At 31.9% G+C, this 18,238-nt stretch overlaps 1 protein-coding gene across 1 annotated transcript in view; it reads right to left on the minus strand.

Annotated features, from left to right (window-relative positions):
• SI (sucrase-isomaltase) overlaps positions 1–18,238 on the minus strand; it is a 102,338-nt gene that overhangs the window by 44,511 nt on the left and 39,589 nt on the right. The window contains exons 21-28 of the mRNA XM_044255096.1: positions 16,142–16,266; positions 14,437–14,525; positions 10,877–10,926; positions 9,978–10,148; positions 7,508–7,663; positions 5,027–5,233; positions 2,223–2,377; positions 382–550 (exon numbers count right to left, since the gene is read on the minus strand). Of these exons, the coding sequence (XP_044111031.1) occupies positions 382–550; positions 2,223–2,377; positions 5,027–5,233; positions 7,508–7,663; positions 9,978–10,148; positions 10,877–10,926; positions 14,437–14,525; positions 16,142–16,266 (1,122 nt within the window). The remainder of the gene's footprint in view (positions 1–381; positions 551–2,222; positions 2,378–5,026; positions 5,234–7,507; positions 7,664–9,977; positions 10,149–10,876; positions 10,927–14,436; positions 14,526–16,141; positions 16,267–18,238) is intronic.

The raw sequence follows: 18,238 nt of genomic DNA on the forward strand, positions 1-18,238 counted from the left end.
ATAAAAATGCACAACTGTAGCTGGGTATCATAAAGGAAAAAATTAGCATCAAATCAATATCAAAGAAGCAAAAAAAATTTTTTTCAAGGAGAGCCCTGGTCAATTATTTCTAAAAGCTGTGAATAAAAGTAGATTTGGCAGGGGATTCTGAATCTGAATATTTGTTTTATCACTGTAATCAAGCATGTTATCCATCCAATCCTCTGCTTTCACATGTAATTTAAGGTAGCTTTTTGTTTGTTTTTTAGAAAATCACTATCACAGGTCTGGGGCCCTTTGTCATTATTACTTCAATACTCAAGTTTAGGCCTACAGAGAAGTGGCCAAGGTCCTAATCATGGTCTTAGTTGACTCACAGAGTAGTCAAATATTGATACCTACACCAGGGGGTTGGTCTCTTGTAAACATTCCCCAAGTATGCCAGTTCAGGTCTCTCTTAAATGTTGTATGTTCCACTTCCCCAAAACCATATATATATTCTGATGGCAGGCGAGTAGATATTTGAATAAACTGGTTATTAAAAGCAAATCCAGGCAGGTGAGAATCCCAACTGAAAAGAAAAGAAAACAATTCTAATAAATACAAAGTATTACCACAAATACTAATGGTAATTCTTTCTTAGGTGATCTGAAAACAAGTAATATTTTTCTCTAGTACCTATTGTACTCAAATACCAAATGAAAATAATATCCCAATACATTTTTCTTTTGACTATGTTAAAGAGTATCTAAAATATGTTTCATTTATTTGGCATTATTAGTAAAATAAATTATAGATAAATATGATTATGGTTTATCTTTAGATATATATTGCTTTTTAAAATAAAATTAATATGAAGTTATAAATAATATTGGCCTAGAAGTAATATATGTCCCAGAAACTGAAAGTCCTCTGTTTTCCTGTTCCCTTGAGATAATCACGGTAAACTTTTTCTACATATGGATTAAGATGAAATCAGTATCAAAATGAACTATAAGGGATGGTGGCTTTTTTTTTTTTTAAGATTTTATTTATTTGACACAGAGAGAGAGTGAGAGAGAGTACAAACATGGGGAATGGCAGGCAGAGGGAGAAGCAGACTCCCCACAGAGCAAGAAGCCCAGTGCCTGATGCCATCCCAGGACTCTGGGATCATGACCTCAGCCAAAGGCAGATGCTTAACAGACTGAGCCGCCCAGGTGTCCAATGATGAATATTTTAACTGCAAGCTCTCCCTAATTACTACTCCCAATCTTTTCTTCCTTTATTTTGTATTTATAAAAATGGATGTTTTAAAATAAATCTTGAAGTAATGTGTTACAGACAATGTATTGTTTTTCTAGTCATTTGCAAGAATATAAATGAGGAAGAAAAGAAATTGAAGTTGGAAGTAAAAAGAAACATGAATTACAAAGAATTTAGGATGTATTCAAATTTTTATCTTATGGATTTTGGAGAAGTATTTACAAAAAATAATGCTTTCCAAATAAAAATAAATAATGCCACTGCACCAGAATTTTTTTTACAAAATGACTTCACTTCTTATTCTCTGAAACAAAAATATTATCATAACAATACAATTCTTAAAGCAATACAGACATAATTTTCTTCATTATTTGTATCCATCCTGACAATACCTGAAAATATCCTGAAAACATTTTCTAAAAAGTCGCATGGTAAGCTTAAATTACATGAAAGTATCTTTTAATATATTACAGTTTGTCTACAAAGCTCTACTGCTTATTAAAACAAAAATAATTTTTATATGTTTATTCATTGTAACATAAAAATACAGAGAGATGTATGTGTATCAATTACCTTTCATCATTACCTGGCAGAGATAGTATTAACTTTATCAGATTTCAGAACTAATAAATTTCAATTTCAATTAATTTCTAATTAAATATTTACATAACATATTTCCAACTACTCTTTTTTTTTTTTTGCTAATACACTTTTCAAGAGGAGTCTTGGTTTTAGTTCTCAGCTTGATTAGAAGAAAGAATGTGATAATAATGAAATCAATCACATCCAAGATGAAGGTGAAATTTTACTAATTCTTAGTGATAGTCCCATGAGTATGATAATTGTTCAGCTTTAAAATGTTAAAACAGGTCAAGTTATTTAATAAAATTAAAACATTTTTAGTGTGATGATTAATACTCTAGCACAGTGAAAATAATCTTATTTCCCCCTAACCTAAAATCAAAATATTCCTCATATCAAATAATTCAATCACTTACATAACTTTTCCTGTACTTCTCCTTCGAATCTGGATGCCAAAAGGATTTTCTTTGATTTCAACATCATAAAGTCTGTTTTCATAAGTACTTGTTGGTGTGGTTGGAATGTTTAAAGGTACTGGAACTTCATATCTCTTATTTTGGGGATCATATATCTATTGCAGAGAAATAATGAAAATAAAAACATTTCTCTCTTATTCTCTCTTATTGCTGAAATATCATGTAAATAATCATTAAATAATTTAAGTAGTTGCTCAGACAAGAATATTATAATTCTTATTTATATAATTCTCAATTCTGCATCCATGACTCATATATCTATATAGAAATCCACATACACATGTAATGAGATCAAGTTATGAATTATATTTTATCATTTTTTGTCAATTTTTCCATACAAAAGAAATCTTCAAAAATTTTTGGAGCTAAATGTTCTCTTATATAGATAAACAAAATTATTTACCACTTGATGGTTAGACTCAGAAGTTGTTTCAGTATTTTTTATCACATTTATGATCCTACAATGACTGTTAATGGTTATTTATGTTTATACATTTCTTTATTTTTTCAAAAACATTTCTTAGAGGTGATAGTGTTAGGTCACAAAGAGTGTACTAAAATGTGTAGGGTCCCTGATATCTATTTTCCATAAATAGCTTACTAATTAATATTCTTACCAAAATGTATATCCTAATACTATTTTATGTTAAACTAAAAGCATTTATTTTTCTAACTGTCATGTATTTCCTTGCTGATAGGATGAACCTTTTTCTACATGATATTCAACATGTAGGTTTCACATTTTATAAATTTTCTTTTTGTTCCTTTTATCTTCAACTAATAAAAGTATTTTAATATTTTTATCTCTAATTTTTATGTCTTCTGTTAAATGTCTGCTTATGGAGACTTAATATTTTTCTTGGTTGTATAAATTGAAATTTCTTGCTTTTTGTCATGTATGTAGCAAATACTTAGCCATTTTTTGCTTTTCTTCTAATTGTTTATAGTGTTTGTTGATGTTGAAATGTGTTAAATTTTCATGTAAGAAAATATATAGGTTTTCATCTGTGGGATTTATACTGTCGTATCTATGGTTTGAAAGGCTTTTACTAGGAAGATATAAGAAAAAATGTATCTAATTTTTTTTCTGGGCTTATGTTTGATTGATATTATATATATACAAGTACATCTTTTACACACACACACACACACACATATTTTTTGTCAACTTTTTTCAATAAGCTGTCAGGTATTTCTGGATGCAGTTACATACTGTTTCAATTCCATAAGTTTTATCATCTCTTCTTTTCATGAATTTTAATTATTGCCATAGCCAAATGTTTACTTCTCAAGATGAACTTAAAGAAAATTAATTAACTTTCAAAGAGTTAGGCTTATTTAAGATTTTTTAAATTTGCTTATTTTTTAATATACTTATTTAAAATCTACCAACAATCTTCTGGGGGGCTTCTGGGTAGCACAATTGCCTGAGTGTCTGACTCCGTTTGGGCTCAGGTCAGCAGAGACTTCAGGGTCCTAAGATCAGTCCTGCATCTGACTTCCCACTCAGCAGGACATCTGTTTAAGACTTTCTCTCCCTCTGCCCCTTCCCTGACATCACTCAATAGGCCCTTTCTCAGATAAATAAATAAATCTTAAAGAAACAAAACAAAAACTATCAACTTTTTTTAAGCCTTTTCTTATAACAGCCAATTTACTCCTATGATTTTTGGTATTTTTGTTGTTTCGTTGATTGTTTTTCTCTCTAGATTTTGATAAGGGTATTTGCCTCCATTTCTATTTCTAAGTGGTGAATGATAACATATATTTTTTGGATACTATTTTACATCCAATCATTTTTCTGATCTTCTTATCATTTTTAATAGTTTTCGTAATGGATTCCCTTGGAGCTCTTAAGTAAAAGGTAATGAGAACAAACTGTTGCCAGAGGGGAGGAGTGGAGGCAAGAGCAAAGTGAGTGAAGGGGTGTGGGAGGGGTGTGTGAGTGGGGGATGAGAGGTACAGCTTAGGAAATGTAGTCAATAATTTTCTAATAAGGTTATATGGTAACAGGTGGTAGCTACACTTGTAGTGAGTATAGCATAAAGTATAGACTTGTCGGATCACTATCTTGTGAACCTCAAATCAATGTAACGTTGTATGTCAGCTATACTTCAATTAAAAACTAACTGCTACCTGTACTGTTGAAAAAAAATTTTTTTTTCTTTTTATGTCTACTGCACTGGTCAGAAAATTCAGGCTGTTATTTAAAAATAATGGAAATAATACCCTGTTTTGTTTATTTTTTAAAATTATTTATTTATTTATATGAGAGAGAGAATACAAGCAGGGGGCAGAGAAAGAGGAAGGGGGGAGAAGCAGACCCCTTGATGAGCAAGGAGCCTGACCTGGGGCTCAATCCAAGCATCCTGGGATCATGACTTGAGCCTAAGGCTGATGCTTAACCAACTGAGCCAGCAAGCATCCTTGCTTTGTTTATCTTAATTTAACAATAAACACAGTCTGATTCTAAGTAACTTATGTATTTAGCAAGAATTTGATTTCTTTTTTAAATCACCACTGCATGTTTAAATATACACAAAATTGCAAAAGTAAGAAGATTTATTTATGGTGCACGTAGGTATGAGCTGTGTAGAGGGAAAAAACCTTTATTTTTATAAAATCAAAATGTCTACAATTCAGTTACTAATACTTAATATCGTAAAACTGAAGTATCTAAACTATTCGGTATCTTTTGTTTTGAGAGATGAGTCATTCATTGGGATAGTTTATATCAAACATACCTTAAACTGCAGCATATCATTTTTGTGATATTTCACCTCCACACGAAGAGTTGAGATGGGGTCAGAAGGTAGCTTTATTTGAGCTCTTGTAGGATTCAGCTGTAGGTCAGTTGTTATACCCATTGATGAATACTGAGTTGAACTGACCAAATAAGGGTTGTATTGTCTAGGAAAGTAACAATGAGGTGCTTGGGAGCTAAGAGGAACCTAAAAACAGAATACATGTTCATTGCCAGAAAATTATAAACACTGTAATATTTAACTCTTTAAAAAAGGTAGACATATTTAAACACATGTTGCATAACTTATCAATTTTATTATTTAACTATAAAGTAAAATTATAATCATAACACAAATATCTATTATGCAACCTAAAATATTGTACACTAAAATTTTATATATAATATTTATATTTTGACTCTAAAGATAGACCAGTAGAGGAAAAGAATCAAATGTCATAGCTTTTCAACAGAATATAGAATGATTCTATGGTCTTTGCAAAAATTAAGTAGATAATGGGGCGCCTGGATGGCCCAGTGGGTTAAAGCCTCTGCCTTTGGCTCAGGTCATGATCTCAGGATCCTAGGATCGAGCTCTGCATTGGGCTCTCTGCTTCCCTCCTCTGTCTCTCTGCCTGCCTCTCTGTCTAGTTGCGATCTCTGTCTGTCAAATAAATAAATAAAATCTTTTAAAACATTAAGTATATTACTCATAAATCTTGATTCCATCCTTATTCTTATTCTTCATACTGACTATTGCCTTTTGTATGTAAAATGGCTCTACAACAACCCTCAGAAGGGCCTATACTTAAAGTTCTTTTCTTGGGGAACCTGGGTAGCTGAGCAGGTTAAACCTCTGCCTTCGCTCAGGTTGTGATCTCAGAGTCGTGGGAGGAATCCTGGGATCGAGTTCGGCATTGGGCTCTCTGCTGAGCAGAGAGCCTGCTTCCCCTCTCTCTTTGCCTGTCTCTCTGACTACTTGTGATCTCTCTCTGTCAAATAAATAAATAAAATCTTAAAATAAATAAATAAAGTTCTTTTCTTTTACTTACAATGAAATTATATCATTCCTTATCTCATGACTGATCCTAATACTGGTCAATTACATCCTGACCAGTATTTAAATAGCGACTATGGGCAAAGAGCAAAACGGATTGGTTTATATATATGTGGAAGCTAATATCTAAAAAAAAGAATGATAAATGGTGACATTGAGGGCAAGTTGCCTTGCTATAGTCCATTCTCCCATCTTTCTTATTTATTAAATTATTATATTGCTGGGAGAAGCAATGTGCTCATCTAACTTGTCCCAGTCTCTTTTGAGGAAGTTATATATGACCTCCAAATTCTCCTTAAAAGAAAAGGGTATAAGCTGATTAAAATAGGATGTCTTTCCTCCTCCCACCTTTGGGGCTGGAATGAATACATAATGACAGAAGACATAATACAAACTGGAGGATAAAAAAGAAATGGTAAACCTAAAACTTTAATGACATTGATAGGCCAGTATATCAGACATGAGCCTCTTTTTAGTAGGAGAAAAATAAACTGTGTCTTGTTTAACCAAATCATCACTCTGTTGAATGGATATCAAAACAACTGGATAGAAATTACTCCTTATTGGAACTAATACACAGTCCGTAAATATCAGAAGTTTTAATATCTTGAGACAATGCTTTTGAAAGACTGGCCTATCGGCATAATACCTTAGTAAATTAAGCTAGTCGGCCATAGTCAATATCTAATATGAGTTCAACAAATAGTGAAATGGGCACACTTTATACAGTTAAGTACGACACACTATCTAAAGTGCTTGGAAAGCAACTTACACAACCATTTAGTCTGGCATTTACTAAACCATATCTTCAGAGAATTAATTAAGATAAATATAAATTATCCGGGGGCGCGTCCGTGGCTCCCTGGATTAAAGCCTCTGCCTTCGGCTCAGGTCACAGTCCCAGGGTCCTGGGATGGAGCACCACATTGGCTCTCTGCTCAGCAGGGAGCCTGCTTCCTTCTTCCTCTCTCTCTGCCTACTTGTGATCTCTATCTGTCAAATAAATAAATAAAATCTTTAATAAATAAATAAATAAATGAATAAATCGTCGGGGCACTTGGGTGGCTCTGTGGGTTAATCTTCTGCCTTCAGCTCAGGTCATGATCTCAGAGTCCTGATATGGAACCCTGCATCTGGCTCTCTGCTCGGTGAGGAGCCTGATTCCCCCTCTCTTGCCTGCCACTCAGCCTACTTGCAATCTCTCGCTCTCTTTCAAATAAATAAGTATTTAAAATCTTTAAAATAAATAAAATAAATAAATAAATAAATAAATAAATTGTCTGTCAAACGCCTAATTTCAAATTCCAAATGTTTCTCTAGATGAATTTAGTTCTTACACTATAGAATTAAAATTGTAATACATAATGTTACATTAGGATATTTATGTAAAATCCATGCTATGAATTATAATAAAATTTTTAGTACCGTTTCCCATAAACAGCCACGCGCTTCACACTTTTCTTTAGTTGCAGGGTCTGCATCTGGATAACAAGTAAACCTTTCATTTACTGAGTAATTTTGATTCCATTGAACGGTAAAGTTCCTTCCAAGGTTAAAGTTGAGACCGTAAATTAGGAGAGTCTGAAGACGAAGAAACATTAAAAAATATTTGTGAAAATTGGATGACTTAAAAGTACTTAACATTTATAAAATGCAATAACCACAGCAATTCTTCAAGTCAAATCATTGGTATTTTAATAGGATACTTAAAGAACAGATAAGAAAGGAGAAAATATGTCATGCCACTGAAATGGCTACAATTTCAAGACAAGAAAAGTATAAGAAATCATAGAATATCAATGAAAAGCATTATTGCTAAATCCAGACATGAGTTCTGATCTCAGTTCTGCCATTTAATGCTTATGCTTCTTTGGGACAATTGCCTATCCTTTATTATCTTCCATTTCCTCCCCCTGTGAAATGGGGATGATTGCTTCTACTACAAGGGGTTGCTATACAGGAAGAATGACAAATGAAATTTAAAGCACTTAACACAATGCCTAGGGCAGATTAGGTGTGAAATAAATATTAGTTCCCTCAAGGGAGGGAAATTAATGACTTAGGTTTATATAGAAAACCCCAAAGTCAGAAGTGGGAAATACCTATTTCTTTAATTCTGTTTCTAATTTGAGACACTGCTTACAATCTTTGAGGGACTAGTTAGGAGATAACATGGTATGATGCAAAACATGGTGTGGTGTGTGTGTGTGTGTGTATACACATATATATATGTTCTAACATATAATGATTTTTATTATTAGGATATTGCAAAGTTAGGTTTCTTGTCTATATACCTTGAGAATACTATAGGCAAAATTTATCCCAGACTTCCAACTTCATTAGCTTACTTTTTGATATCAACTTACTTTCATATTCTACATGCAGGACTGAAAATTCATATAAAGATAAGTCTAAGCATAGCAGAATTAAGAAAGTGTGTCTATTAGAGTCTGTGTAAATCTTACATAAGCATAAATACAAACACAGAAATAAGTTAAAATTGCAAAAAACAAATAAAATGATTTTTGTGGGCGCCTGGGTGGCTCAGTGGGTTAAGCCGCTGCCTTCGGCTCAGGTCATGATCTCAGGGTCCTGGGATTGAGTACCATATCGGGCTCTCTGCTCAGCAGGGGGTCTGCTTCCCTTCCTCTCTCTCTGCCTGCCTCTCTGCCTACTTGTGATTTCTCTCTGTTAAATAAATAAATAAAATCTTTTTTAAAAATAAATAAATAAATAAAAAATTAAAAAATAAAATGATTTTTGTTTTATACTCTTGTGGCAATCTCTGTTAGAGTCATAAAGTTCTCAATAAGCCTGCATTATTTAATTTATATTAATTAATTATTATAGCCCCAGGAATATGCAAAATTATAGTATATTTACTAAATAAAAATAATTAACCAATACATATTGTTATAAAAATTGTGAAGTGAAGAACTCTGGGCCAGAGGCTTAGGAATTAGAAAAAAAAAAAAAACTCTAAGGGAATATTCTATATCTCAAGTAATTGAGAATTTATGCTGATGTTACCAATTTAGGGTATATATGAATGGTGGGAAAAAAGTCAATAAAAATAATTTCAATGCTTTAAATTACTATGATCTATATTTTAAGTACAGTAATTTATTAACCAAAGCAACAATTTAAGTGTTACATTTTATAGATAAGGAAACTGAGATAATAAATTAATTTGATATGTTTAAATGTACACATTGCAAGGCTGAAATTCAAGCCCTATCCTAAGACTCCTTTTCCCTCCATAGTACACATCTTGAGATTTTATTTAAAATAAAAATCTCTATACCCAACATAGAGCTCAAACTCTCAACCCTGAGACCAAGGATCCTACATGCCCTCCTTACTGAGGCAGCCAGATGCCTCTCTGGAACACATCTTAAAAGAGACAAAAATTACAATTGCCTTAGAAGCAAAGAGTGTAAACAAAATTTCAAAGAAAAAAAATACAAGATATATCAAGGATAGTGATAGTTTTTGAAAGGAGAAGCAGAGGGAATGAGTGAAGAAAGGGATTATATATATATAATATATATATATATCTTAAAGAGTATTAAACAAGAAGCTAAAGAATTTAGAAACTTTATTATATGCAACAGGTGAGTAAGTTCAAGTTCAGGGTAGGAAATGCAATAAAAAATATTAAGAAGATGTATATAAGTGATATCCAAGATAAAATGAAATAAAGAGAAGTAACAAAGAGTCCTTTTAATGTTGATATCTGAAATGGGAATTACCTAAAATGGAATATTTATAGCAAAAGGGGAAAAAAAAGAAGTAATATGAAGAAAAAAAGTCACAAAACCAGAGACTGAATGGTTACATAATGTTAAATGTGAGAATATATGACAGCTAAAATATTTAAAAATTTTTAATTTACCTGGTCAGAAGCAGTGTAAGTAAAATTGTAGTGATCTTTTATTGGCTGATTATCTTCCACCACTGCAACTTGTGTAACAGAGTCTGTCAAACCAAGGATTTTTATAGTCTCAAAAGCTAAAGTGGTTCCTTCCTGGTATGATGAATGTGTGCATAAAATATCCAATTTGTTCTGAAAAGAAGTATATAATAGTATATATTAAGTAGAAGGTCAATGGATAAAACCGGAAATAATACAAGTATGAAACAAAGAACCAATCACTATCTCTCCATTCCCACCAGTTCTCCAAATCCAAGTAACATATATAAATATACTCATTAACGACTCTTCATTTTTTTGTGTACATGTCATAAAATTTATTTTCAGAGATAACCTGAATTACCCATGATGCAACTCATATATATCTCTTCTCATTCTAGCATTAATGATGATGAGGAATAACAGCTTTGGCAACAAAGAATATATGAAGAAATCCAACATCTACAAAAACTATTGCTATTAATAATTGAAATTTAGCCTTATGTGTAGATTTTTCATCCTCCCTCAAAATCCATAACAATTATTGTTGTGACTGATATAGACTTTCAAATATGTTGACATTATTTTCCTAGGTCCTGCTACTAGGTCCAGACATACCCATTTAAGATGTTTGAAGATTTCTGTACATCAATTTCATCATCACAAATTTATCCATTACACTTAAATACAAAAATTTAATATAACAATGTATTTATAATTTAACAACTTAAATTTTAAAATTTAACAATTTATTTAATTTCTTTCTGTTGAAATCTGAAGGTAAATGTAAGCATCCTTCCAAAATAAATCTATGATAAAGGCATAACACAGACATTAGCAAGATATATGTTCAGCTCTGTGTGTTCAAAGAGAATACTTACATTAGAAACTGAAAAAGTATATAAAATGTAGTTGCCATTTTGTATGGTATCTAAAATGGGGGAAAAAGAGTTATCAGATCAAAATATAATTCTTTATTGCTAATTTCTCTATTTTTATAGTTATACAACTCTTAAGAAATTTAAAATAAAAGGTTCTGTTAGTGGGCACCTGAGTGACTCAGTTGGTTAAGCGTCCCGCTCTTGGCTTCAGCTCATGTCATGATCTCAGAGTCCTGAGATTGAGCCCTAGGTCAGGCTCTGTGCTCAGTGGGGAGTTCACTTCTCTCCTCCCTCTTCGTCTGCCCTTCCCCGTGCTTGCACATACTCGCATGTAGTCTCTCTCTTTCAAATAAATAAATAAATATTTTTTAAAATTTATTTTAAATTTTATTTATTTATTTATTTGATATAGATCACAGGTAGGCAGAGAGGCAAGCAGAGAGAGAAGGGGAAGCAGACTCCCTGCTGAGCAGATAGTGTGATGTGGGACTCCATTCCTGGACCCTGAGATCATGACCTGAGCCTAAAGCAGAGGCTTAACCCATTGAGCCACCCAGTCATCCCTTAAAAATTATTTAAAAAAATATTGTTTATTAATGAAGCAAATTAAAAAGTTTATCTTTTCAAATTAAAGTCTTTAACACTTATATGCATAAGAATTTTAATAGTTTATTATCCCAGTAAGTAAAGGTAATGAATACATATGTGCCTAGTTTAATTTTTCAAAGATGGATTAAATATTCCTGGAAATTAAGAGAAAAAAAAACTTACAATAAAATGTACATAATTGTAAATTCATTATTGAAAGATATTTTATCTCTTTCTAGTAAACCATGTAACATTAAGTTTATCTTTGGAAGATATGGCATATCACAATTTTATTTTGCACCTTTAATTTTTTTCATTGTTTGAGGAAATAAGGTGAACCTGGAGATATGTTAAAGACCGTAATAAACTTTAAGGAGGAAAGTGGAAGAAGACAATGATTTTCTACACTATCTATGTAAGAGAACTTTTTATTAACATGTTTCTTTAACAGAGAAACTGAAGATTATGGCTAAAATAATTTGAAAGACAGTGAAAAAAGTAAAAGGAATATGAGAATTTATATATATTTTCAACAATATTAATTTGCCTGAAATTTTAATCCTAATTAATGAAATAAAAATCATACCATGAATTGAAGGTCATTTTACTGTTCATTTGTTTACTTACAGATTGATTATTTAAAAAATTTTGATTTTAACTTTTCAAAGCACATAACTATGGATATACCATATTTGATAACTGATTAATCATATCTCCATATTTTTAAACATCTTCCTAGATAAAAGTAAATTATCAATATGTATTTTTATATATAAAGAAATATATTTGGGTATATTTATATAATTTGAAAAATAAGAATAACCTTAAAATCAAACCCCACATGCTATCAATGCAGGTATGATCTCAACAGCATTCTTTAATTTATGATCACGAATGATTTAATTCAGCAGGAATCCAATCTTAAGGAACCTGTGTGGTAAATGTTTGGAACATATTCTCATGGAAAAGGTCACCCCAGTATGCTCAGGTTCTAAGGTATTTGAAACAGAGCAAGAAGGTTTGTGTTAGAGTAAAATGAGAAAAGGAGAGCAGTAGTGGATAAGTGTGTGTGTGCACAGACACATGCAAAAATACAGATCATGGTGAGTGGTCTAGGTCCTGGTAAAGACTATGGCTTCTAACTGAATAAAATGGAAAATAATTAGAAGGTTTCGAGCAGAAGTGTGGTGATTTGAATCATATTTTAAAAGGATTACTAAATGAAATAAGACAAAACCAGAGAGGGAGACAAACAATAAGATAACTTAATGCCAGGAAACAAACTGAGGGTTGCTGAAGTGGAATGGGTGGCTGTGTGATGGACATTGGGGACAGTATGTGCTATGGTGAGTGTTGAGAACTGTGTAAGACTGATGAATCACAAACCAGTACCCCTGAAACAAATAATACATTATATATTAATAAAAATAAATAAATTTTACAATAAATAAATAAAGGATTACTCCACCTACTGGATTGTAAATAGAATGTAAAAGGGGTTCAACAAGAACTGCAGACGGACCAGTCAAGGAGCTATTATAAGTATTAAAATGAAAGATAGTAATGACAGTGATGGAACTGACAAGAGAATCCAGGTGAAGGAAGAACTAAGAGAAATTCCTAGGCTGTGAGAACAAATGGCCAACTAAAGTTTTTGGCATTTTGGAGAGATGAAATCAATTGACAAGGGAAGACTGTAGGTGAAGCAGATATATCATGGTGATCTATATTTTCATAAATAAGCTTTAAAAAACACGAATTGTTTAATAGATTCCATTTTTCAAATTATTCGAGGGCACACCAATGCATAGACTATTTCTTGAAGTGAGGTTAGAGATACTTAGATGTTCCATACACATACAAAGACACACAGGATATTCTTTAGTACATCTGAGAAGTATGAGCTAAAATATAAACCATGAGAGACTATGGACTCTGAAAAACAATCTGAGGGCTTTGAAGGGGCGGGGGGGTGGGGGTGGGAGGTTGGGGTACCAGGTGGTGGGTATTATAGAGGGCACGGCTTGCATGGAGCACTGGGTGTGGTGAAAAAATAATGAATACTGTTTTTCTGAAAATAAATAAACTGAAAAAAAATAAATAAACTACCTATAATTTTTGTACATACAAATACAAAACAAATACCTAAGAATCTTCTTTTTTTTTTCTTTAAAAGTTTTATTTATTTATTTGACAGACAGAGATCACAAGTAGGCAGAGAGGCAGGCAGAGAGAGAGAGGAAGCAGGCTCCCTGCCGAGCAGAGAGCCCGATGCGGGGCTCGATCCCAGGACCCTGGGATCATGACCTGAACCCAAGGCAGAGGCTTTAACCCACTGAGCCACCCAGGCGCCCCACCTAAGAATCTTCTATTAAAAAAAAACAAGATTAAAAATTTATGAGGGTAATTATAACTAACTAAATCTAAACGGATAAATTTAGTATGGCATAATTACATATTAGAAAAAATGTCTCATTTTTTATTCTCTTGGGTACTGAATCCTCAAATTTGGGGCTTATGAAATAAAATTAAGTACACTATTAATTAAAGTAAATAATAGTTTAATTATTTTAACATTAATTAAACAAAATTTTAAATGCTAGGGGTTTTTTAACAGTAATAAAATTTTAGTTTTTAACTACTACAATCACTTAAGAGAGTTGAAAATATGATAAAATTTGCATATTTGTGAATTTATTAACTACTCTAATTAAAAATATCTAATAAAGATATCTATACATGTCAAAAACTTTTACAATGAACCAACAAAAATACTGTCTTTCAATATTTATAATTTAAATAATGATTTTAATTTTACAAAGTAACCTAATACCATAAGTTAGATAAAAACAGGAATTAAAAAATAAAACTTGTGATCTTTTTTTAAATAGATGCAATGTTATATCAATAAAAAGGCAAATTGTCCCAACATCAAAATGAACCTTTTAAAAGTCTATCACATTGAAACTTACTTTTCGTTTCTCCATCATCCCAGAAAAAGTCTCCTTTTGCTGTATTATCTTCATCTAATGCAACTATAAGTCCTAGAGGGTTCTTTCGGCTGTTAAATAAGTTTGGATATATATGTAATTCAAAATAAATTTATAATAGTAAGATAGCTTACAAATAAGTCAATTTCAACCCAGCAGGTCTGTAGATGTTCTGCATTCATGTGAAAATATTGATATCCATTAAATTCATGTCTGTATTTATTATTTTTCCATGAGAGAAATAACTTATATACTTATAAAATAAATGAAAGAAATAAATTTAATAAATATAATGTGGAACTTCTTGGAGGCAAGATACCAACAAAATTTAAACAGTATAATGATACTTCAAGCAAGAAAAATTAAATATACTTTATGAATGCAGAATACACTTAACATATATTGCACATTTCAATTAACTCTACCTTGCAATTTATTAAGGCTACATCTTATATACATAATAAAGAAAGGTACAATATAAACACATTTTACTGCTTAGTAGAATATTTATTAACCTTACAGATGAGGCTAATTCTATTATGAGAAATGAGACATGATGAATACAATTTTATTTCTCTGTCCCTGTAGGTTTTAGAAAGAGCCTGAGGCAGATATATAGAATATATTCTCTCTATATAGAATATATTCTATATAGAGCAGTTGAGTCCAGGCAACTTCTCTATATAGAATATATTCCATTTTGCATGCTCACCAAAGTATACGCTTCTCTGGTTCAATACAGCTCTAGAATATAACTAATTTTTTGGAGAACTCAGTCATGGAACAGTTACAGTCTGAAAATAATCAAAGAAAATAATGAAGATACTATCACACATTCATTCACTCATGTATTTGTTCCTTCAATAAATATTTAGCGAAAATAGGGAGCATATCATGGGCTGGACATTTACTATTGGCCTGGTGAGTACAGCAGGGAAAGCCAAGTCTCTCCTTTAATAGAGTTTATAAAGGGAGAGGACACATTACATACACAATAAAGTACACAATATAATTCCAGATATTCTTAATGTTACAAAGAAAACACAGCAGGATAAGAAATAGAATGTAACTATCCCTTGGGGTGTTAACAGAATATGGGGGAATTTGTGCATTCATTATAACCCCTTCTGTGCTCTTGTACCCAGAATGAATGCTGCAAGATGGAACACAAGAATTTTCAAGTTTCTTCTTTTCTCCTAAATATTTCTGCAAGTTATTTCTACTGAACAATTTAGTTTCTGTCTCATTCTTTCCCTAAACAGAATTATCCACTTTATTTATCATTTAAAGTAAAACATTTTAGCAGAAAGAAAAACATTGTGACATTTATGTATTGATAATCCAAGTATATAACTGACACTACCAACAATTATGTAACTTACTTTACTTTTTCATATTTTTATTAAGAATGAGCAACTAACTTTAATTATACATATCCTATAGCGAATATCAGCACTTCTTTGGCATACAAAAATTATGATCTAATTACTTTCATTTTTTAAATAAAAGAATTTGTAGTAATGCTATATAATTTGAATCTTTTTATACATGATTATATTTAAGAATCCCCTTCATACATCAAATATCTTCTGGTGAAAAAACTAAACAGTAATCTTTGATTCTCAATAAAATATTAATTAAAACTTGAATTATATTTCAGATTTCAGTTAATGATCTTTCATTTTACCTTGCAGTTGTAGTTACAGCAGGTTGTTGAATGGGGATAATATAACCTCCTCTAAGATGTAATCCTATTTTGTCTCCTGGAAGGTACATATTAACTTGTTGTTTTCTCCACGGCCTCTTTGCACCCTAATATTTGGAAGTTAAAAAGATTTTTTAATATTAGTGAAGACATTAATACCATTTCACAAGAATTCAATTTTATATATAGAAATAATTTTTACTATGAGAAATTCATGTCATCTAAATGAATATTTATATACTATTTTCTAACTTTGAAAAAAATCCTTATTTTTCAGTTTACTGAACAAAGCAGGAGAAAAATAGATTCACTTTTTCAAAAAAATTAAAAATCAATTTAGACAAATCAATTTCCCCTTTACAATAATTAACATTCTTAATTAGTACTGTTTTTATTCTTTGTTTTGGTTTAATATTAAGTGTATCTTTAAAAAGCTTTTAAAGATTTTATTTATTTATTTGACAGATCACAAGTAGGCAAAAAGGCAGGTGGAGAGAGAGAGGAGGAAGCAGGCTCCCTGCTGAGCAGAGAGCCTGATATGGAGCTCAATGTGGAGCTGGATCCCAGGACCCTGGGATCATGACCCGGGCTGAAGGCAGAGGCTTTAACCCACTGAGCCACCCAGGCACCCCTTTAAAAAGCTTTTAAAAATCATTCAGGGCATTTGGGTGGCTCAGAGGGTTAAGCATCTGCCTCTGGCTCAGGTCATGATCTCAGGGTCCCAGAATCAAGCCCCGAGTTGGCATCCCTGCTCAGCTGGGAGTCTACTTCTCCCTCTCCCTCTGCCTCTATCCCTACTCCTGCTCTCTCTCTCTCCCTCATTTTCTCTCTCAAATAAATAAATAAAATATTTTTAAAAATATTTTTATATTTTAATTTAATTTTATTTAAATTAAATTTAATTTTAATTTAATTTAATGTTTTAATTTAGTTTTATTTAAATTTAATTTAATTTAAATTTAATTTAATTTAAATTTAATTTAAATTTTAAATTTAAAAATGTATTTTAAAATATTTTATTTATTTGTTTGACAAAGAGAAACACAGCAAGAGAGGGAATAGAAGCAGGGGGAGTGGGATAAGGAGAAGCAGACTTTCCATGGAGCTAGGAGCTGGATGTGGGCTTGATCCCAGGACTCTGGGATCATGACCTGTACTGAAGGTAGATGTTTAATGACCAATCCAGGTGCCCAAATAAAATATTTTTTAAAAAGTAAAATAAAATAAAATAACAGGATCCAACAGCACATTAAAAAGATTATCCACCATGATCAGGTGGGATTCATCCCTGGGCTACAAGGATGGTTCAATATTCGCAAATCAATCAATGTGATACAACAAATTAATATGAGAAGAGAGAAGAACCACATGGTCCTCACAATTGATGCAGAAAAAGCATTTGACAAAATCCAGCATCTGTTCCTGATTAAAACGCTTCAAAGTATAGGGATAGAGGGAACATTCCTGAACCTCATCAAATCTATCTATGAAAGACCCACAGCAAGTATCATCCTCAATGGGAAAAAGCTTGCAGCCTTCCCATTGAGATCAGGAACAAGACAAGGATGCCCACTTTCACCACTCTTGTTCAACATAGTATTAGAAGTCCTAGCAACAGCAATCAGACAACAAAGAGAAATAAAAGGTATCCAAATTGGTAATGAAGTAGTCAAACTCTCTCTCTTCGCAGATGACATGATTCTTTATATGGAAAACCCAAAAGACTCCACCCCCAAACTACTAGAACCCATACAACAATTCAGCAACGTGGCAGGATACAAAGTCAATGTGCAGAAATCAGTGGCTTTCTTATACACTAACAATGAAAATACAGAAAGGGAAATTAGAGAATCAATTCCATTTACTATAGCACCAAGAACCATAAGATACCTGGGAATAAACCTAACCAAAGAGGTAAAGGATCTGTACTTGAGGAACTACAGAACACTCATGAAAGAAATTGAAGAAGACACAAATAGATGGAAGACCATTCCATGCTCTTGGATCGGAAGAATAAACATTGTTAAAATGTCTATACTGCCTAGAGCAATCTATACTTTTAATGCCATTCTGATCAAA

The sequence above is a fragment of the Neovison vison genome, chromosome 6, assembly GCF_020171115.1.
Source record: "Neovison vison isolate M4711 chromosome 6, ASM_NN_V1, whole genome shotgun sequence".
In the NCBI taxonomy this organism is placed as follows: Eukaryota; Metazoa; Chordata; class Mammalia; order Carnivora; family Mustelidae; genus Neogale; species Neogale vison.